Consider the following 23,185-nt stretch of genomic DNA (forward strand, 5'->3'; position numbering starts at 1 on the left):
GGTCATATTCATCAGGTACCAAACGGAATAAAATACACTGAAACAGGAAGGAAGGGACTACCTGAAGTTGTCCAATAAGAAACACTATTTTTTGTTTGTTTTTTTCCTCCCTGTTGCCAAATGTTGTTTTGCTATGTTTTGAAACGGTGTGCACTAATGAATACAACCCTGTAGATGGATCAGATGAGGTGGTCACATTTATACTTCTGGTTCAGGTTGACTTTGTTCAGATGTGTTACTATTAACTCTATTAAATGATGGCACTTCAACTCTCTGCTCTATTTTTCTATCCTTGGTTGCATCCTAGATGGCACCCTATTCCCTTGTATTACTTTTGACCAGGGCCCATAGGGAATATGATGCCCATTTGACCAGGGCCCATAGGGAATATGATGCCCATTTGACCAGGGCCCATAGGGAATATGATGCCCTTTTGACCAGGGCCCATAGGGAATATGATGCCCATTTGACCAGGGCCCATAGGGAATATGATGCCCATTTGACCAGGGCCCATAGGGAATATGATGCCCTTTTGACCAGGGCCCATAGGGAATATGATGCCCTTTTGACCAGGGCCCATAGAGAATATGATGCCCATTTGACCAGGGCCCATAGGAAATATGATGCCCTTTTGACCAGGGCCCATAGGGAATATGATGCCCATTTGACCAGGGCCCATAGGAAATATGATGCCCTTTTGACCAGGGCCCATAGAGAATATGATGCCATTTGGGACACATCCCTTGTCTTCATAAACAACACAAGGGCTCCCGAGTGGTGCAGCGGTCTAAGGCACTACATCTCAGTGCTAGAGGCGTCACTACAGACACCCTGGTTTGATTCCAGGCTGTATCACAACCGGTCGTGATTGGGTGTCCCATAGGGCGGTGCACAATTGGCCCAGCGTCGTCCGGGTTAGTAGAGGGTTTGGCCCAGGGTAGGCCGTCATTGTAAATAAGAATTTGTTCTCAACTGACTTGTCTTGACTAGTTAAATAAAATAAATAAAACCACCAGCTGATGGTAAAGTGTGATTTGATTCCCATGTTCACAAGTCGTTCAGGTTCTCTATGTAATAGTATTAAGTACAACTCAACTGTAGTCATCACAGTGTGAGTCTGATTGTATCTATCCAAGGCGTTTGGTCCGTCCACTCTGCTCTCATATCACAGGTCAAGCAGAAGAGGAATAGTACCACTGTTGAGGTCAATTCAGAAAGTAAACAAAATTCCTCATTTTCCTCATTGAAGAGAATTGGATTTAGAATTGAAATATCAATGTACTTCATGAATTGACTGGAATTTAAATGGAATTGACTCCCAAGTCTAAATGATAGTGCTGTCTGGTACGGTCGGTGTCTGGTACGGTCGGTGTCTGGTACGGTCGGTGTCTGGTACGGTTGGTGTAATCGGTGTCTGTGTAATCGGTGTCTGGTACGGTCGGTGTCTGGTACGGTCGGTGTAATCGGTGTCTGGTACGGTCGGGGTAATCGGTGTCTGGTACGGTCGGGGTAATCGGTGTCTGGTACGGTCGGGGTAATCGGTGTCTGGTACGGTCGGTGTAATCGGTGTCTGGTACGGTCGGGGTAATCGGTGTCTGGTACGGTCGGTGTCTGGTACGGTCGGTGTAAACGGTGTCTGGTACGGTTGGTGTAATCGGTGTCTGGTACGGTCGGTGTCTGGTACGGTCGGTGTAATCGGTGTCTGGTACGGTCGGTGTCTGGTACGGTCGGTGTCTGGTACGGTCGGTGTAATCGGTGTCTGGTACGGTCGGTGTCTGGTACGGTCGGTGTAATCGGTGTCTGGTACGGTCGGTGTCTGGTACGGTCGGTGTAATCGGTGTCTGGTACGGTCGGTGTCTGGTACGGTCGGTGTAATCGGTGTCTGGTACGGTCGGTGTCTGGTACGGTCGGTGAAATCGGTGTCTGGTACGGTCGGTGTCTGGTACGGTCGGTGTAAACTTCAGTTATCAAAAACAAGAGTACAGAGAAGTCTATCCAACTTTATTTTATGTCTCTACACTTCAAAAATAAGAACAAACGTAATATTCAAAACGTTCTCTTTCTCACAGTACTTAAGATATATTGGTCTGGTCAAAATAGAGTTTGTTCGATTCTTATTTAGTCTAAGCTTGTGTCTCACAATACACAGTTTATGCTATTAAAATAGATTCAATTAGAAATGGATGACAATTTTCAAATATCTGCTGTTATCTTAACTTTTTACAAGTTAAAGAGAAACAGCAGGAGACTACTAAAGGTAAAACAAAAACACTAGCTTCAGGGGGTTTTAAAGGGACATTACACAATATAAGTGCCGTCCAAATGCTTCACGCAAAGGAGCATGTATTTGTTTTTTTACAACATGTTTAAATGTTGATACTCTGTTTTCTGCCCAATGGACTTGATGATGATGATGTTGTAGTAGAGGGATGCGTCCGAGGAACCCAGGGCTCGGTGGTGGTGGTGACGATGACAGCAGATAAACAGTTGTCTACCAACTGTCCACCTCCTCCAGCACAGTGCCCAAATAAAACCAATGAGTTGGGTGATGGAAGTTCTGGAGAGATGAAGAAAAAGGAAGTCCATTTAATATGTCACTTTTTTAACATTCATACATGATATTTTTTAGACATTTTTTGGGGGGGGTGAATGCTACTTTTGTCATAGATCAATCATGTCTGCAGATTCAGTTTTGTTTTGGTCCCCTAAACTGGAACAAAAGGACACGCTCCAATACTGAAATGCCTCACAGCTGCTCTAATATAGGAGGGACAGGGATGGTGTCGAGATGGAGGGACAGGGATGGTGTCGAGATGGAGGGACAGGGATAGGGTGGAGATGGAGGGACGGGGATGGTGTCGAGATGGAGGGACGGGGATGGTGTCGATGGAGGGACGGGCATGGTGTCGAGATGGAGGGACAGGGATAGGGTGGAGATGGAGGGACGGATGGTGTCGAGATGGAGGCACAGGGATGGCGTCGAGATGGAGGCACAGGGATGGTGTCGAGATGGAGGGACAGGGATGGTGTCGAGATGGAGGGACAGGGATGGTGTCGAGATGGAGGGACAGGGATGGTGTCGAGATGGGGGGGAGGGATGGGGATAGGGTGGAGATGGGGGGGGGGGGGCGGGGATAGGGTGGAGATGGGGGGGGGATAGGGTGGAGATGGGGGGGGGGATAGGGTGGAGATGGGGGGGATAGGGTGGAGATGGGGGGATAGGGTGGAGATGGGGGGGAAGGGATAGGGTGGAGATGGGGGGGAAGGGATAGGGTGGAGATGGGGAGGGAGGGACAGGGATAGGGTGGAGATGGGGGGGATAGGGTGGAGAGGGGGGGATAGGGTGAAGATGGGGGGATAGGGTGGAGATGGGGAGGGAGGGACAGGGATAGGGTGGAGATGGGGAGGGAGGGACAGGGATAGGGTGGAGATGGGGAGGGAGGGAGGGACAGGGATAGGGTGGAGATGGGGAGGGAGGGAGGGACAGGGATAGGGTGGAGATGGGGAGGGAGGGAGGGACAGGGATAGGGTGGAGATGGGGAGGGAGGGACAGGGATAGGGTGGAGATGGGGAGGGAGAGACAGGGATAGGGTGGAGATGGGGAGGGAGGGACAGGGATAGGGTGGAGATGGGGGGAGGGACAGGGATAGGGTGGAGATGGGGAGGGAGGGACAGGGATAGGGTGGAGATGGGGGGGACAGGGATAGGGTGGAGATGGGGGGGGGAGGGACAGGGATAGGGTGGAGATGGGGGGGGGAGGGACAGGGATAGGGTGGAGATGGGGGGGGGGAGGGACAGGGATAGGGTGGAGATGGGGGGGGAGGGACAGGGATAGGGTGGAGATGGGGGGGAGGGACAGGGATAGGGTGGAGATGGGGGGGGGGAGGGACAGGGATAGGGTGGAGATGGGGGGGAGGGACAGGGATAGGGTGGAGATGGGGGGGGGAGGGACAGGGATAGGGTGGAGATGGGGAGGGACAGGGATAGGGTGGAGATGGGGAGGGACAGGGATAGGGTGGAGATGGGGAGGGAGGGACAGGGATAGGGTGGAGATGGGGGGATAGGGTGGAGATGGGGGGGCAGGGATAGGGTGGAGATGGGGAGGGAGGGACAGGGATATGTTGGAGATGGGGAGGGAGGGACAAGGATAGGGTGGAGATGGGGGGGAGGGGGGCAGGGATAGGGTGGAGATGGGGAGGGAGGGACAGGGATAGGGTGGAGATGGGGGGGAGGGGGGCAGGGATAGGGTGGAGATGGGGAGGGAGGGACAGGGATAGGGTGGAGATGGGGAGGGAGGGACAGGGATAGGGTGGAGATGGGGGGGGGGGGGACAGGGATAGGGTGGAGATGGGGGGGGGGGGACAGGGATAGGGTGGAGATGGGGAGGGAGGGACAGGGATAGGGTGGAGATGGGGAGGGAGGGACAGGGATAGGGTGGAGATGGGGGAGGGACAGGGATAGGGTCTGTCCACAGCCAGGCCTTATTACAGCATTTCAGCAGATGGTCTGTTCACAGCCGGGCCTTATTACAGTGTGTCAGCAGATGGTCTGTCTACAGCCGGGCCTTATTACAGTGTGTCAGCAGATGGTCTGTCCAAAGCCAGGCCTTATTACAGTGTGTCTGCAGATGGTCTGTCCACAGCCAGGCCTTATTACAGTGTGTCAGCAGATGGTCTGTCCACAGCCAGGCCTTATTACAGTGTGTCTGCAGATGGTCTGTCCACAGCCGGGCCTTATTACAGTGTGTCAGCAGATGGTCTGTCCAAAGCCAGGCCTTATTACAGTGTGTCAGCAGATGGTCTGTCCACAGCCGGGCCTTATTACAGTGTGTCAGCAGATGGTCTGTCCACAGCCGGGCCTTATTACAGTGTGTCAGCAGATGGTCTGTCCACAGCCAGGCCTTATTACAGCATTTCAGCAGATGGTCTGTTCACAGCCGGGCCTTATTACAGTGTGTCAGCAGATGGTCTGTCTACAGCCGGGCCTTATTACAGTGTGTCAGCAGATGGTCTGTCCAAAGCCAGGCCTTATTACAGTGTGTCTGCAGATGGTCTGTCCACAGCCAGGCCTTATTACAGTGTGTCAGCAGATGGTCTGTCCACAGCCAGGCCTTATTACAGTGTGTCTGCAGATGGTCTGTCCACAGCCAGGCCTTATTACAGTGTGTCAGCAGATGGTCTGTCCACAGCCAGGCCTTATTACAGTGTGTCAGCAGATGGTCTGTCCACAGCCGGGCCTTATTACAGTGTGTCAGCAGATGGTCTGTCCACAGCCGGGCCTTATTACAGCGTGTCTGCAGATGGTCTGTCCACAGCTGGGCCTTATTACAGTGAGGCCACAGGACTAATGTCGGTCCTACATGATTTCCTGTTCAGCACTGAGGTGTGTGCGTGCATCAGGCAGTAATACAGGCCTGTCATACTGTACCTTCAGTCAGGAGCTGCTCAGAACAGCCCGGCGTCTTTTAGGTTGATTTTGATGACGTCTGTGATGGTGTTGAAGGCCTGGTTCACGTCCTGTGTGTCTACAGCGCAGGTGATGTGGGTGTAGATGGGTTTCTCCGCCTGCCTCAAGTTCAGAGACTCAAACTGCATCTTCACGTGGTCGCTGGCGTCTTCGTAGGTGTTAGGCCCTATAGGGAGATAAGAAGAGAGCTGTAAAAACTGATCAGAGACTAGTTGCTGGTGTCTTCGTATGTGTTTGACAGAGGGAATAAGAGGGAGTTTCTTAATGTGTTTTAATTGAGTGAGAAAGATTTCAATGTATTCATTTTTTTTATATATATATTTTTTTTATTTAACCTTTTATTTAACTAGGCAAGTCAGTTAAGAACAAATTCTTATTTACAATGACAGCCAAACCCGGACGACGCTGGGCCAATTGTGCGCAGCCCTATGGGACTCCCGATCACGGCCGGATATAATTCAGCCTGTATTCATTCATCACACACGGTGAATAAACTCAAACTGAAAGGTCAAAAGGTCATGGAAATCTTTTTATTTTTTTGCCATGTAGGACTCACCATCGTAGTCGGGGAAGCAGACATTGAGGTGGACATTCTTGATCTTCTCTTGGAAGATGTCCTTCTTGTTGAGGAAGAGCACGTGGATGGTGTCCTCGAAGAACCTGTGGTTGCAGATACTGTTGAATAGATGGAGAGACTCGTGCATGCGGTTCTGAAAAGAGTAGAGGACAGAAGAGGAATGAAGGATGTCGTCGTCGTCGCCGCCGTCGTCATCGGGCTACGAAACAGTCAAGCTCAACCTCCACTAGCTAGCTGCGGTCACACTAGCTGGTGAGGTTTGCAATATGGTTGAACCATATCAGCGTCTCTCATCTGTACCCTCCTTTTAGTTTAGCTTTGAAGTGTGTGTGTGTGTGTGTGTGTGTGTGTGTGTGTGTGTAATCACTCACCATTTCCTCGTCCTCCAGCAGCACCAGATCATACGCGCTGAGGGAACTACAGAACAGGATGCAATGGACGCCCTGGAAACAGTGGATCCACTTCTTCCTCTCTTCTCTTCTGCCACTCATATCAAACATCCTGTCCGTCAGAGAGGCACAACAATCCATCAATTATAAAGCCCTTTTTACAGGAGAGGAGCGGTCAGTAACTCCAGTACAGTATCATGAGCTCCTCCAGTGTGTGCTTTTTACACATAGTTGGTGTATATGGTGAGAGCGTGGCACTTGTAATACAAAGGTTGATGGTTCAACTCCAGCAGGAATCACATACAAATACTGAAAATACATGCACATTGTACTGTACGTTGCCACGGTAAAGACACTACTACGTTGCCACGGTAAAGACACTACTACGTTGCCACGGTAAAGACACTACTACGTTGCCATGGTAAAGACACTACTACGTTGCTACAGTAAATATGGAAAAGGAGGACTGAGCACGCCCCCATTCTCATCGACGGGGCTGTAGTGGAGCAGGTTGAGAGCTTCAAGTTCCTTGGCGTCCACATCACCAACAAACTAACATGGTCCAAGGACACCAAGACAGTCGTGAAGATGGCACGTCAAAGCCTATTCCCCCTCAGGAGACTGATTCGGCATGGGTCCTCAGATCCTCAAGAGGTTCTACAGCTGCGCCATCGAGAGCATCCTGACTGGTTGCATCACTGCCTGGTATGGCAACTTCTCGGCTTCCGAGGTACTACAGAGGGTGTTGCGTACGGGTACTATAAAGTACTACAGAGGGTGTTGCGTACGGCCCAGTACATCACTGGGGCCAAGCTTCCTGCCATCCAGGACCTCTATACCAAGCGGTGTCAGAGGAAGGCAATAAAAATTGTCAGACTCCAGCCACCCTAGTCATAGACTGTTCTCTCTGCTACCGCACGGCAAGCGGTACCGGAGCACCAAGTCTAGGTCCACAAGGCTTCTTAACAGCTTCTACCCCCAAGCCATAAGACTCCTGAACAGCTAGTCAAAGGGCTATCCAGACCCCTCTTTTATGCTGCTGTTTATTATCTATGCATAGTCACTTTAACTCTAGCTACATGTACATATTACCTCGACTAACTGGTGCCCCCGTACATTGACTCTGTACCGGTACCCCCTGCATATAGCCTGGTTATTGTTATTTTACTGCTGCTGTTTAATTATTTGTTACTTTTATTTTACTTTTTTTTTACTTCACACTTATCTTTCTTAACTTCTTAAAGCATTGTTGGTTAAGGGCTTGTAAGTAAGCATTTCACTGTAAGGTCTACACCTGTTGTATTCAGCGCATGTAACAAATAACATTTGATTTGATTTAACACTGCTACGTTGCTACAGTAAAGACATTACTTCAGCAGCCATGTCCCAACAGTCCTGTGACCAGGCAGCTAGTGAAGCAGAGGCGATTTGGAATCACGCTCTCGTTAAGACGTAGCCCTGCCTTAAGTTGGGCTGTGTTTACAGAGACAGCCCAATTCTGATATTTTGCCCAGTTATTGGCAAACGAGATGATCTGATTTGGTCAAAAGACCAAGTAGTGAAAAATAATATCAGAATCGGGCTGTCTGTGTAAACACAGCCTTAGACTTGTAAGCCCAAATGCTGCTTTCAGATCACAAGGATTTTCTCTTGGTCTAATGCAAGGCTCTCCAACCATGTTCCTGGAGAGCTACCGTCCTGTAGGTTTTCGCTCCAACCCTAATTTAGCGCACCTGATTCTAATCATTAACTGGTTGATAAACTGAATCAGGTTAGTTACAACTGGGGTTGGAGCGAAAACCTACAGGACAGTAGTTCTCCAGGAACAGGGTTGGAGAGTAAACCTACAGGAGGGTTGCTGTCCAGGAACAGGGTTGGAGAGTAAACCTCCAGGAGGGTAGCTGTCCAGGAACAGGGTTGGAGAGTAAACCTACAGGAGGGTAGCTGTCCAGGAACAGGGTTGGAGTACCCTGGTCTAATGGTTAAGGTGTTGGGTAAGAAGTCGCTGGTTCAATCGCACCAGTTACACTACTTCGCCTTTATTTGACGTCTTCGCAGGTGAACTATAATGTACTGTGACAAAGCAGCCAGGTAGTTAGCTACTGTAGCATCACCTGAAATTGACATCTTTGCAGGTGAACTATAATGTACTGTGACAAAGCAGCCAGGTAGTTAGCTACTGTAGCATCACCTGAAATTGACATCTTTGCAGGTGAACTATAATGTAATGTGACAAAGCAGCCAGGTAGTTAGCTACTGTAGCATCACCTGAAATTGACATCTTTGCAAGTGAACTATAATGTACTGTGACAAAGCAGCCAGGTAGTTAGCTACTGTAGCATCACCTGAAATTGACATCTTTGCAGATAAACCTCTCCTCATTGACCCCGCCGGTCTTGATCCTGCACCGAAGGATGTCCTGGTCATTTGGGGTGAAGTCAGCCTGGGTGATGCGCTCCAGGTCACTGAGGAAGCTGTGTGAGAGGCAGTCAATCAATGAATCAATCAAGATCAGATCACTGAGTTAGCTGTGGGAGAGAGGCAGAGTCAATCAATGAACTAATCGATAAAAGGTATTTATAAAGCCCTTTTTAGATCAGCAGTTATCACAGAGTGCTTTACAGTAACTAGAACCCAAAGACAACAGCACTGTCTAGCATCCACAGAGGCCATAGACCAGGGATCCTCAGCTGGCGGCCCGCAAGCCAAACTTTGGCCCGTGATTGATTTTATTTGGCCCCTCAATTTTTCTGAACAACAAAAAAACACTGAACAAAAATATGAATGCAACATGCAACAATTTCAAAGATTTTTACTGAGTTACAGTTCATATAAATTAGGCCCTAATCTATGGATTTCACATGACTGGGAATATAGATATGCATCTGTTGATCACAGATACCTTATTTTAAAAAACGTAGGGGCGTGGATCAGAAAACCAGTCAGTATCTGGTGTGACCACCGCCTTATGCAGCGCAATATCTCCTTCACATAGAGTTGTTCAGGCTGTTGATTGTGGCCTGTGGAATGTTGTCCCTCTCCTCTTTAATGGCTGTGTGAAGTTGCTGGATATTGGCAGGAACTGGAACACGCTGTCGTACACGTCAATCCAGAGCATCCCAAACATGCTCAATCGGTGACATGTCTGGTGAGTATGCAGGCCATGGAAGAACTGGGACATTTTCAGCTTTCATGAATAGTGTACAGATCCTTGAGACGGGGCCATGCATTATCATGCTGAAAAGGGGATGGCAGATGATGAATGGCACAACAATGGGCCTCAGGATCTCATCACGATATCTCATTGTCATCCATAAAATGCAATTGTGTTCGTTGTCCGTAGCTTATGCCTGCATGCCATACCATAACCCCACCTCCACCATGGGGCACTCTGTTCACAATGTTGACGTCAGGAAACCGCTGGCCGACACAACGCTACACTGGGATTCATCCTTGAAGAGCACATTTCTCCAGTGTGCCAGTGGCCATCGAAGGTGAGCATTTGCCCACTTAAGTCGGTTACAACACGGAACTGCAGTCAGGTCAAGATCCTGGTGAGGACAACGAGCACGCAAATGAGCTTCCCTGAGAGGGTTTCTGAAAATTTCTACAGAGATTCTTCCATTGTGCAAACCCACAGTTTCATCAGATGTCCGGGTGGCTGGTCTCAGATGATCCCGCATGTGAAGAAGCCGGATGTGGAGGTCCTGGGCTGGCGTGGTTACACGTGGTCTACGGTTGTGAGGCCGGTTGGGTGTACTGCCAAATTCTCTAAAACGGCAATGGAGGCGGCTTATGGTAGAGAAATTAACATTCAATGCTCTGATGGACATTCCTGTAGACAGCATGCCAATTTCACGCTCCCTCAACGTGAGACAGCTGTGGCATTGTGTTGTGTGACAAAACTGCACATTTTAGAGTGGCCTTTTATTTTCCCCAATACAAGGTGCACCTGTGTAATGATCATGCTGTTTAATCAGCTTCTTGATATGCCACACCTGTCAAGTGGCTGGATTATCTTGGCAAATGAGAAATGTAAACAAATGTGAGCACTAAATTTGATAGAATTTTTTTTTTTTGTGCGTATGGACAATTTCTGGGATCTTTTATTTCAGCTCATGAAACATGAAACCAACACTTTACATGTTGCATTTATATTTTTGTTCAGTATAAAAGACTGTAAAAACACCAGCAAAGTGATTTTAATTTTGGAAATCTGTTCCAAAGTATTCCCATGCATAACAGATAGATATGTGATCGTATACAAATGTCAGAAAGATTTGAAATGATTGTCTTTCAGTCAAATATTATATCTGCTTGGGCTTGTTGCTGTCAATTTGCAGTCTACGAATGATTTGTAATTATGTTCCTGACCATCCGATCAAGGAAAAAAACGTCCCGCGCCTGAATCTGGTTATTGAGCCATGCCATAGACTCACTAGTGAGCGGAGTCGAGGAGATGGTAGCCCTCAGCTGCTGACTCGAAACACTCCTGGATGCCAGGGTCCAGCCATAGCTTCTTGATGCACTCAGCCAGCTCAGGAGACATGGTTCCCTCTTCAGTAGAGTTGGATAGGTTCTCCAGCTTCGTGCCTTCATCCTGGACACAGAGAACAACACCCATACATGCATCAGTATAGTATAACATGTCTATACAGTATAGAATAGTATAAAGTGTCTACAGCATAGTATAACATGTCTATATAGTATAACATGTCTACATAGTATAGTATAAAGTGTCTACAGTATAGTATAATATGTCTATACAGTATAGTATAACATGTCTATATAGTATAACATGTCTATATATTATAGTATAACATGTCTATACAGTATAGTATAGTGTCTACAGTATAGTATAACATGTCTATATAGTATAACATGTCTATACAGTATAGTATAGTGTCTACAGTATAGTATAACATGTCTATATAGTATAACATGTCTATACAGTATAGTATAGTATAAAGTGTCTACAGTATAGTATAACATGTCTATACAGTATAGTAGTGTCTACAGTATAGTATAACATGTCTATTCAGTAGTGTATAAAATGTCTACGGTATAACATGCCTATACAGTATAGTATAACATGACTATATAGCATAGTATAACATGACTATATAGTATAGTATAACAGTATAGTATAACATATGGTATAGTATAACATGACTATATGGTATAGTATAACATGTCTACAGTATAGTATAACATGTCTAGACAGTATAGTATAACATGACTATATAGTATAGTATAACATGACTATAAAGTATAATATATTATAACGTGTATACAGTATAGTATAACGTGTGTATACAGTATAGTATAACGTGTGTATACAGTATAGTATAACGTGTGTATACAGTATAGTGTAACATGACTATATAGTATAACATGACTGTATAGTATAGTATAAAATGTCTACAGTATAGTATAACATGCTTATTTAATTTTTTGATTTAACCTTTATATAAGTAGTCAAGTCAGGTAAGAATAAATTCTTATTTACAATGACGGCCTGCTCTGGGCAAACTCTAACCCAGACAACGCTGTAGTAATTGTGCGCTGCCCTATGGGACTCCCAATCACAGCCGGCTGTGATACAGCCTGGAATCGAACCAGGGTCTGTAGTGACGCCTCTTGCACTGAGAAAAAGTGCCTTAGACCGCTGCGCCACACGGGATCCCCAACATGTCCATAGTATAACATGTCTATATAGTATGACAGTATAGTATAACATGTCTATATAGTATATTATGACAGTATAGTATAACATGTCTATACAGTATAGTATACCATGTATATACAATATAGTATAGCATGTCTGTATAGTATAATATAACATGTCTATATAGTATAGTATAACATGTCTATATAGTATAATATAACATGTCTATATAGTATAGTATAACATGTTTATACAGTACAGTATGACATGTCTATATAGTATAGTATGTTTATTCAGTATAGTATGTTTATACAGTACAGTATAACGTGTTTATTCAGTATAGTATAACGCGTTTATACACTATAGTATAATATAACATGTCTATACAGTATAATATATTATAACGTGTATACAGTATAGTATAACGTGTGTATACAGCATATGAGAACATGTGAATACAGTATAGTGTAACATGACTATACTGTATAGTATAACGTTTCTGTACAGTATAGTATAACATGTCTATACGCTATAGTATAGTATACTGTATCTATACAGCATAGTATAACGTGTGTGTGTATAGTATAATGTTTCTATAAAGTATAGTATAACATGTCTATACAGTATAGTGTAACATGTCTATATAGTATAACATGTCTATACAGTATAGTATAACATGTCTATACATTATAGTATAACATGTCTATACAGTATAGTATAACATGTCTATACAGTATAGTATAACATGTCTATACAGTATAGTATAACATGTCTATACAGTATAGTGTAACATGTCTGCACAGCATAGTATAGTGTATAGTATAACATGTTTATACAGTTTAGTATATGTCTAACATGTCTATATAGTATAATAGTATAGTATAACAGTGTAGTATAATATAACATGTCTTTACAGTATAATAGTATAGTATAACAGTATAGTATAACATGCCTGTATAGTATAACATGTCTATATAGTATAGTATAACATATAGCATAACATGTTCATACAGTATAGTATAACAGTATAGTATAACATATAGTATAACATGTCTATATAGTATAGTATAGTATAACCGTATAGTATAACATATGGTATAGTATAACATGTCTATATAGTATAATAGTATAACATGTCTATATAGTATATTATAGTATAACAGGATAGTATAACATATGGTATAGTATAACATGTCTATATAGTATAGTATAGTATAACAGTATAGTATAACATGTCTATATAGTATAACAGTATAGTATAACATGTCTATATAGTATAACATGACTATATAGTATAGTATAACATGTCTATATAGTATAATAGTATAACATGTCTATATAGTATAAAAGTATAACATGTTCATACAGTATAGTATAACATATGGTATAACATGACTATATAGTATAGTATAACATGTCTATATAGTATAATAGTATAACATGTCTATATAGTATAGTATAACATGACTATATAGTATAACATGTCTATATAGTATAATAGTATAACATGTTCATACAGTATAGTATAACATGTATAACATGTCAATATACTACAGTATATTGTTATATATTATAGCATGGTTTTGCACACATCACACACTTATACACACGCAAACACCCAGCCTGCAGTACCCAGCCTGCAGTACCCACCTCCACGGCCGGTGATCCGTACTTGATCCCCAGGATGCTCATGCCTCTGACGATGGACAGAGCTGACTGCAGGATGTTACAAAAGATCGCCCCTCTGGATGTCACCTTCTCCTCCTCATTAAAACCACCCAGGTGGAGGATTCTTAGAAGAAGAAGAAGTATTGGGTTTGTATATAGTAATTCCACTTAAACATTATTTTTTTAACGTAGTCCTTGTGCATAGAGTTGTATGGTTTGTTTAACTTTGTGACATCTGTCTCAGTATCACTCTGATGGAATTTCCCTGTGGCTCAATTATCCAAACTGCCACCTAGTGGTGTTTCTGTGGCAATGCAGCTCACTTCTCTGCTGCCCCACATTAACAGTGAGAGAGAACCCAAAAGCGTACTTCATTTCTAATTTAACTTACTTCATTTGTTTTACAATGGTGCTTTTCCCAGACTCCTCAGCACCTGAAAAAGAAAACAAAAATACACAATTTATTACAACAGTTAAATAAATGTCAACAACATCATTTTAAATTACAAGGGATTCATCAGTGACTGGCTCAAAAAAAAACGAGCTGACAAGGTGAAAAACCTGCCGATGTGCCCTTGAGCAAAGCACTTAACCCTAATTTGCTCCAAGGGTGTTGTACTATTATGACTGACCCTGTAAAACAACACATTCTACTACACTATCTGGTGTACGTGACAATAAAATATCTTAATACTCCTGGACCTGGTGGCCAGCGAAACATAGGGTTATTCCCAAATGGCACCCTCTTCCCTATATAGTGCCCTAATTTTGACCAGAGCCCTATGGGACAGGTTGAAAATAGAGCGGTTTGACAGAACAGGCTGTGTGGAGATCACTGACATCTCCTTACTGGGACTCAGAACACACCAGGACAATGGTCTGGATGTCACTTAAAAACCTTCATTTTAAAACCTTCATTTTAAACGCTATTGTTTGACCAGTGCGTAATAGGATACCATTTAAGAGGCAGCCTGAATCTCTCAGAGACTTCAGGATAAAAATACCTTGATGTCACCTAAAATCTTTAATTTTAAACCTTTATTTTAAAACCTTTAAAACTAAAATACTATGGGTGCAGACCTCAACATGTAACCAGACCAGTGCAGTACAGCTCAGCTCGTTTTCTGAGCTCAGATGGACCCTTATTCCCTACATAGTGCACTACTTTTGACCAGAGTCCTATGGAACCCTCTTCCCTACATAGTGCACTACTTTTGACCAGAGTTCTATGGAACCCTCTTCCCTACATAGTGCACTACTTTTGACCAGAGTCCTATGGATCCCTCTTCCCTACATAGTGCACTACTTTTGACCAGAGTCCTATGGATCCCTCTTCCCTACATAGTGCACTACTGCTTAAATAGGGTTCCGTTTGCGACGCGGCCTGGTTCTCTCAGGCAGATCAGGACAATTATTATTATTATAATTATTTTGTCGTGACGTCGGGTCCAACTGCCGCTGCCGAAGCAACCGTGGATGCCTCAGCCGGCTCGTCAGCCTGGAAACGTTTCGTTTGGCCACTGTGGATCAAGAGATATCACTCCCTGCGTAATAAAACAACAATTAACCTGAGAAAAGAGACCTTAACTTGTGTTAGCTTCCCATCCCCAATCTAATGTCTAGGCTTTACTGCAGAGGGCTAACAAAAAAGTATTGGGACAAATTCACTTATGTGTAGTAAAAAGTGTAGTATTTGCTCCCATATTCCTAGCATGCAATGACTACATCAAGCTTGTGACTACATCAAGCTTGGGATGCATTTGCTCATTATTTTGGTTGTGTTTAAGATTAAGAGAAAGTTAGACGCACAAATATCATACCCCAGCAAAAAATGCTAACCTCCCCTTATTGAAATGGTGAGAGGTTAGCATGTCTTTCTCATTCATTATTCACGATTAATTCAGGATTATCCGTAATCATGGCAGCATCCACATTAATGTAAAAGTGTTTAGAAACATATTCTATTCTTATTTACAATAAAAGTGACTCCAAAATGGCACAATACATGATTTACGATTAATTTCTGTTGGGCACAAAATAATCTGAAACACAACCAAAACCAAGAACGAATGCATCCAACAACTTTGTAGAGTCACAAGCTTGATATAGTCATTACTGTGCTAACAATATGGGACCAAATACTTAACTTTTTACCACTTTAATACTCAAGTGCTTTCACTGCCATACTGTGTTCGATCTTGTCTAGCCATCTTATCTCGAGACAACCACAATGGAAATAAGTCCCAGACTTTGTTTGTTATCCTCGATGATTTTATTCATGTGCATGTATGGCTTTTAAGTTTTATGTGTGCTTGTTTTTTAAAATGGTCGAATCAATAAACTAAACTAAGTGAATTTTTCCCAATAGTTTTGCTCCCCTAAAATGGGGGGGACTATGTACATAAAGTACTGTAATTTCTAAATGGTTCACCTGATATGGATGAAAATACACTCAAATTAAAGCTGACAGTCTGCACTTTAATGTCATTGTTTGATTTCAAGTATAGAATATAAAGCCAAAATAAGAAAAATGCTTCACTGTTCCAATGATTAAGGAGGGCACTGTATATACTGACTGTTTCTGGATCTGATCTTTGACCTTGATTGGGACATTATGTGGCTACATGCAGAGAGGCTAAGGGAATTACCCTTTTCACACTACTGAAACTCAGCCCAGTCAAACCCTGCTGATCTGAGAACCCATCTGAACCCCTACATCATAGGTGTTGGAAGAGGAACTAGGTGAAAAAAATACTATAAGTCAGAGCCAGCACAGTACAGTTTGGATTGGGTTGGAATGATGTGAAAGCAGTGGAGTAAAGTACTTAAATAAAAACACTTTAGAGTACTACTTAAGATGTTTTTTGGGGTCTCTGTACTTTACTATTTATATTTTTGAAAACTTTTACTTTTACTCCACTACATTCCTAAAGAAAATAATGTACTTTTTACTCCATACATTTTTCCTGACACACAAAAGTAGTCTTTGAAATGATTTATACTTTTACTTTTGATACTTAAGTGTATTTAGCAATTACATTTACTTTTGATACTTAAAATATATATATATATATATATATATATAGATATATATTTTTTTTTAAACCAAATACTTTTAGACTTTTACTGAAGTAGTATTTTACTGTGTGACTTTTACTTGAGTCATTTTCCATTCAGGTATCTTTACTTTTACTCAAGTACGACAATTGGGTACATTTTCCACCACTGTGTGAAAGTACAGTTTGGATTGGGTCAGCATGATCGTGTGAAAGGTTAAATGCTGTCTGACGAGAGGATGGGTACACCAATCTGGACTGGATTCTGAGACTGGACTAAGCCAGTTAGAGTAATATGCTTGGCCTCTCATCAGCAATGGAACATGATTAACTTGGACCTAAAGTAGTGATTCTTTCAGCACCTCACTGTGTCCTGACTATCCCCCGGACTACAACTCTTCTGGGAGGGAGCAATGTACCTTAGGGAGAAATGTACTTCAATGTACCTTAAAGCTCTTAGTCTGTACTTGAACAATGTTCCTTATTTTCTAGGTTCAGTCACATATATCTTAAAACATTCTAAGAGAAAGAACACTATGCCTTGATCGGTGTTTGTTTGCTCTTTAACTGTCAATGTTCAGACAAAGTGTTGCTCTTAACCAGTGCTGTCCAACCCTCTTCCTGGAGATCTATCGTCCTGTAGGTTTTCAGCCCAATCCTCTTCCTGGAGAGCTACCGTCCTGTAGGTTTTCAGTCCAACCCTCTTCCTGGAGAGCTACTGTCCTGTAGGTTTTCAGTCCAACCCTCTTCCTGGAGAGCTACTGTCCTGTAGGTTTTCAGTCCAACCCTCTTCCTGGAGAGCTACCGTCCGGTAGGTTTTCACTCCAACCCTAATTTAACACACCTGATTCTACTAATTAGCTGCTCAACAAGACCTTAACTAGCTGAATCAGATACGCTAAATTAGGGAAACCTACAGGACAGTAGATCTCCAGGAAGAGGGTTGGACTGAAAACCTACAGGACAGTAGATCTCCAGGAAGAGGGTTGGACTGAAAACCTACAGGACAGTAGATCTCCAGGAAGAGGGTTGGGCTGAAAACATACAGGACGGTAGATCTCCAGGAAGAGGGTTGGGCAGCCCTGCTTTTAACTGTCAGTCTTCAGACAAAGTGAATAATCAATTCACAGACAAAAACAGGACTTAATTGTCTGTGTTTGATTGAAATGGGGACCATAGAGAAAGTATCATATCATTTGATGGAGTATATTCAACAGCAGAAACATTAAATGTGCAAATTACAGATGCTTTTCAAACAGGTGACATCTGGTAATCTCAATTTAATTTGAAATAGTTTTAGTGCTATCCGGAGGCCAAATGTGTTGTTAAATGTTGCCCCCCCCCCCCCCCTTTAAACCTCTGACATCACATCATATGCCACAACAAATATCCTGTTTATTATTCCATGGTATGTAGTTGAACAGGGAAAAAATATAATGGAGGATCCTAACATCTTAGCCGTTAGACCGAAAGGACATCCTTCTGGCTTAGAAGTCTCAGACAGGAACTAACTCTTCACAATAACATAATGATTTTCAAATCACCTCCGATACATTCATACCAATGGGTTCAGTTCACTTACCCAGCATCAATACTTTAACTGCCTTGGACTCTGCCAGCTGCTTCTTCAGCTCCTTGGAGTCTGTCCCCTCCTCTCCCTCCATCTCCAGATCCTCAGGCTCGTCCATCGACATTTTGGTGTTTAGTTGTCCGGAGTGCCTAGTTACACAGAAACAGCCTTTTTCAGTCACTAAACGAGGTGTGATCGTCCAGATAAAGGAACAATCAGTTAGATCGTTAGGTAGTTACACAGAAACAGCCTTTTTCAGTCACTAAACGAGGTGTGATCGTCCAGATGAAGGAACAATCAGTTAGATCGTTAGGTCGTTGTTGGCTAGGTAGGCTACCGTTCAAAAGTTGAGTCAGAGTGTCGCTCCTCTGCGGGTTCAGGTGCTAAATGTCACTCGGGTAGTCTCTGTGGTTTAAAGCTCATGTCATAGAACATGGAACCAGAAGCCAAATCCTATTAACACAGCTAATCAGGCCTGGACTGAAGAGACCAAAACACGACCGATTTGGCTCCTCTACGGTTGGTTAGGGATTTGAGATGGAGAGATGCACTGACTGTTCCGGTTTTCTGTAACTTTGACACCAGATAATGATCTTTCAGAGGTTTAGTACTGTATATTATTTATTAAAGAGCATTGGTACCTCCCTTAGAGGACTTTAAAATGAAATATATATATAGATATATAGCCATTGATTGTTGAAGAGTATAACTCAATGCCTTATGAGCTTGTTGTTATACTCCAATGTTTGTAAAACACAGTACATGTAAACAAACACTGTATAGCCTGAAAACATGTTTCATACTATAAAGTTGATATCATGGATGGTCAGTCCTTGTATCATATCTCTGTCTAGCAGAGAGTGGTTACATTTCTCCAGCCCCGTCCCTCAGCTGTTTAACCGCTTTGTTATTGTTTAAACTGCAGGTTACCCTTTTAAGAGCTCTTGTATATGATTAAATAGTGCATGTTCCTATTACTATGATGCTTCCAGTACTGCACATAGTCTATATAAACCATGCTGGAAAGGACAATGTGAAAGAAACATTTCCGAGCTAGAACAGTACGGTTCAGGTCGGTACGATTGTGTGAGAAGCGTGTGTGCAGGCTTTTGATCCAGCACTGCTTTAGTCTACCTCATCACAACCTTAGATCAGGTTAAACCTACCTCATCACCACCTTAGACTAGGGTTAACCTACCTCATCAGGAAACTTAGACCAGGGTTAACCTACCTCATCAGGAAACTTAGACCAGGGTTAACCTACCTCATCAGGAAACTTAGACCAGGGTTAACCTACCTCATCACGACCTTAGACCAGGGTTAACCTACCTCATCAGGGCCTTAGACCAGGATTAACCTACCTCATCACGACCTTAGACCAGGATTAACCTACCTCATCACGACCTTAGACCAGGGTTAACCTACCTCATCACGAGTGTGATTCTGACTCACCTCTGCTATACCTTAGACCAGGGTTAACCTACCTCATCACCACCTTAGACTAGGGTTAACCTACCTCATCAGGACCTTAGACCAGGGTTAACCTACCTCATCAGGACCTTAGACCAGGGTTAACCTACCTCATCACGAGAGTGTGATTCTGACTTACCTCCGCTATACCTTAGACCAGGGTTAACCTACCTCATCACAACCTTAGACCAGGGTTAACCTACCTCATCACGACCTTAGACCAGGGTTAAACTACCTCATCAGGACCTTAGACCAGGGTTAACCTACCTCATCAGGACCTTAGACCAGGGTTAACCTACCTCCTCACGAGAGTGTGATTCTGACTTACCTCCGCTATACCTTAGACCAGGGTTAACCTACCTCATCACAACCTTAGACCAGGGTTAACCTACCTCATCACGACCTTAGACCAGGGTTAAACTACCTCATCAGGACCTTAGACCAGGGTTAACCTACCTCATCAGGACCTTAGACCAGGGTTAACCTACCTCCTCACGAGAGTGTGATTCTGACTCACCTCCGCTACACCTTAGACCAGGGTTCAGCTCCCGCCCGCGACAAAGGCAACTACAGGAGTGGAGTTGGTGAACCCTGGTAGAACCTTGGTAGGACCCTGGCAGAACCCTGACGCAGTTCAAGAACCCTAGCAACCTCTCCGGGAGAACACTTTTATCCCTAAAAAGCAGAAGGGAACCCCGATCCAAGGCTACATTTTGCATTTCTCCATTTTGGACTCAAGTGCTTTCCTGAGATAGTCAGCATCAGATGGACGTCACTGAATCTCCCCTAACAGAAACGCTATGTGACAGCTAGCTACTTTACTCCAGAGCCAAATCCCCAAAGGCTTCCATCGTCAGCTAATCATGGCCTCATCATCTAGCCAATCCAATGAACGTCTCTAAGGCGTGGATGGCTGGACTAGGCCAACCACACACACAGGCGCACGAGTGGACATTCACACACGCAAGCGCACACGGACATACACACACACACACACACACACACGCTTGCATGCATACGCACAGATGCGCACACACACACACATATACGCACAAGCACAGACACACACCACCCCCACCATCATCACTGCTGATCTGTTGAGGAGATTACCCCCACAGAGCCCCTGATCCACCCAGGGAGGGACAGGCTTAAACCGGGCAGATGGCCCCTTGCCATCTGTGTGGGTGGACTCTGGGCAAATAGGGGAGCAACTGGGTCACCCTGCTCAGCCATGGAACGGCCCCAAAGCTTTGCATGTCATGAGTTTAATACCAAGCGGGTGGCCCTGTCCCAGACTCCCCAGAGTCAATCCCCAAGCTTATTGTACTCTTTTGGGTCCCATTGATTGCCATGTGTGACTAACTGGTCTCTGAACCCGGGTCATCTGTGCACCACAACACTGTGAGGTTCCCCGATGAGTTAGAGTCTAGGCGTTACTTACGACGACAGCATGGTTGACCACATCACCATGATTACACATGCTCAATTATTATTCTCTCTTGTTTTAGGGGGTAGATCAGCTTTAATATTTCAGATATCAAATCAAATCAAATTTATTTATATAGCCCTTCGTACATCAGCTGAAATCTCAAAGTGCTGTACAGAAACCCAGCCTAAAACCCCAAACAGCAAGCAATGCATGTGAAAGAAGCACGGTGGCTGGGAAAAACTCCCTAGGAAAAACTCCTGAGAAAGGCCAAAAACCTAGGAAGAAACCTAGAGAGGAACCAGGCTATGAGGGGTGGCCAGTCCTCTTCTGGCTGTGCCGGGTGGATATTATAACAGAACATGGTCAAGATGTTAAAATGTTCGTAAATGACCAGCATGGTCAAATAATAATAATCATAGTAATTGTCGAGGGTGCAACAAGCACGTCCGGTGAACAGGTCAGTGTTCCGTAGCCGCAGGCAGAACAGTTGAAACTGGAGCAGCAGCATGGCCAGGTGGACTGGGGACAGCAAGGAGTCATCATGCCAGGTAGTCCTGAGGCATGGTCCTAGGGCTCAGGTCCTCCGAGAGAAAGAAAGAAAGAGAGAAAGAGAGAATTAGAGAGAGCATATTTACATTCACACAGGACACCGGATAAGACAAGAGAATACTCCAGATGTAACAGACTGACCCTAGCCCCCCGACACATAAACTACTGCAGCATAAATACTGGAGGCTGAGACAGGAGGGATCAGAAGACACTGTGGCCCCATCCGATGATACCCCCGGACAGGGCCAAACAGGCAGGATATAACCCCACCCACTTTGCCAAAGCACACCCCCCACACCACTAGAGGGATATCTACAACCACCAACTTACCGTCCGAAGACAAGGCCGAGTATAGCCCACAAAGATCTCCGCCACGGCACAACCCAAGGGGGGGGCGCCAACCCAGACAGGAAGACCACGTCAGTGGCTCAACCTACTCAAGTGACGCACCCCTCCCATGGACGGCATGGAAGAACACCAGTAAGTCAGTGACTCAGCCCCTGTAAAAGGGTTAGAGGCAGAGAATCCCAGTGGGAAGAGGGGAACCGACAAGGCAGAGACAGCAAGGGCGGTTCGTTGCTCCAGCCTTTCCGTTCACCTTCACACTCCTGGGCCAGACTATACTTAATCATAGGACCTACTGAAGAGATAAGTCTTCAGTAAAGACTTAAAGGTTGAGACTGAGTCTGCGTCTCTCACATGGGTAGGCAGACCATTCCATAAAAATGGAGCTCTATAGGAGAAAGCCCTACCTCCAGCCGTTTGCTTAGAAATTCTATAGATAGATTGTAGCTTCTAGTAATGTAATTGTCTGCATCATTTCGAATCCCCCCTGTATGTGTTTTATAAATGTACAGTACCAGTCGAAAGTTTGGACACACCTACCCAGTCAAGGGTTTTTCTTTATTTTTTACTATGTTCTACATTGTAGAATAACAGTGAAGACATCAACACTATGAAATAACACATATGGAATCGTGTAGTAAGCAACAACAAAAAAAGTGTTAAACAAATCAAAATATATTTGATATTTTTCAAAGTAGCCACCCTTTGCCTTGATGACAGCTTTGCACACTCTTGGCATTCTCTCAACCAGCTTCACGAGGTAGTCACCTGGAATGCATTTCAATTAACAGGTGTGCCTAGTTAAAAGTTCATTTGTGGAATTTCTTTCCTTCTTGATGTGTTTGAGCTAATCAGTTGTGTTGTGACAAGGTAGGGTTGGTATACAGAAGATAGCCCTATTTGGTAAAATACCAAGTCCATATTATGGCAAGAACAGCTCAAATAAGCAAAGAGAAATGACAGTCCATCATTACTTTAAGACATGAAGGTCAGTCAAT

General features: G+C 44.0%; 1 protein-coding gene across 2 annotated transcripts; it reads right to left on the reverse strand.

Annotated features, from left to right (window-relative positions):
- Nucleotides 1-1,980: 1,980 nt before the first annotated feature.
- On the reverse strand, nucleotides 1,981-20,488 carry LOC115168691 (guanine nucleotide-binding protein G(t) subunit alpha-2). Of its 2 annotated transcripts, none has more exons than XM_029724186.1 (10): nucleotides 20,382-20,488; nucleotides 18,407-18,543; nucleotides 14,160-14,202; nucleotides 13,751-13,892; nucleotides 10,872-11,032; nucleotides 8,778-8,906; nucleotides 6,415-6,544; nucleotides 6,023-6,176; nucleotides 5,428-5,632; nucleotides 1,981-2,557 (listed from the first exon to the last, which is right to left on the reverse strand). In XM_029724186.1, the coding sequence occupies exons 2-9, from the start codon at nucleotides 18,516-18,518 to the stop codon at nucleotides 5,445-5,447; spliced, it is 1,059 nt and encodes a 352-aa protein (XP_029580046.1). In that variant the 5' UTR covers nucleotides 18,519-18,543; nucleotides 20,382-20,488; the 3' UTR covers nucleotides 1,981-2,557; nucleotides 5,428-5,444. The 2 variants fall into 2 exon arrangements, with proteins under 2 accessions (XP_029580046.1, XP_029580045.1); XM_029724185.1 differs by lacking the exon at nucleotides 20,382-20,488 and adding an exon at nucleotides 18,732-18,920.
- Between the last annotated feature and the right edge of the window lie 2,697 nt (nucleotides 20,489-23,185).

The sequence above is a fragment of the Salmo trutta genome, chromosome 30 (genome assembly GCF_901001165.1).
Source record: "Salmo trutta chromosome 30, fSalTru1.1, whole genome shotgun sequence".
Classification (NCBI taxonomy): Eukaryota; Metazoa; Chordata; class Actinopteri; order Salmoniformes; family Salmonidae; genus Salmo; species Salmo trutta.

What these genes read in the sequence shown, in the direction of transcription:
- LOC115168691 (XM_029724186.1), bottom strand. Translation starts at nt 18,518, where the DNA reads ATGTCGATGGACGAGCCTGAGGATCTGGAGATGGAGGGAGAGGAGGGG. An exon ending in AGTTAAAGTATTGATGCTGG is followed by an intron (nt 14,203 to 18,406) that starts GTAAGTGAACTG and finishes TTTCTTTTTCAG; the next exon opens with GTGCTGAGGAGTCTGGGAAA. An exon ending in TGCAAAGATGTCAATTTCAG is followed by an intron (nt 6,545 to 8,777) that starts GTGATGCTACAG and finishes TCTGACGGACAG; the next exon opens with GATGTTTGATATGAGTGGCA.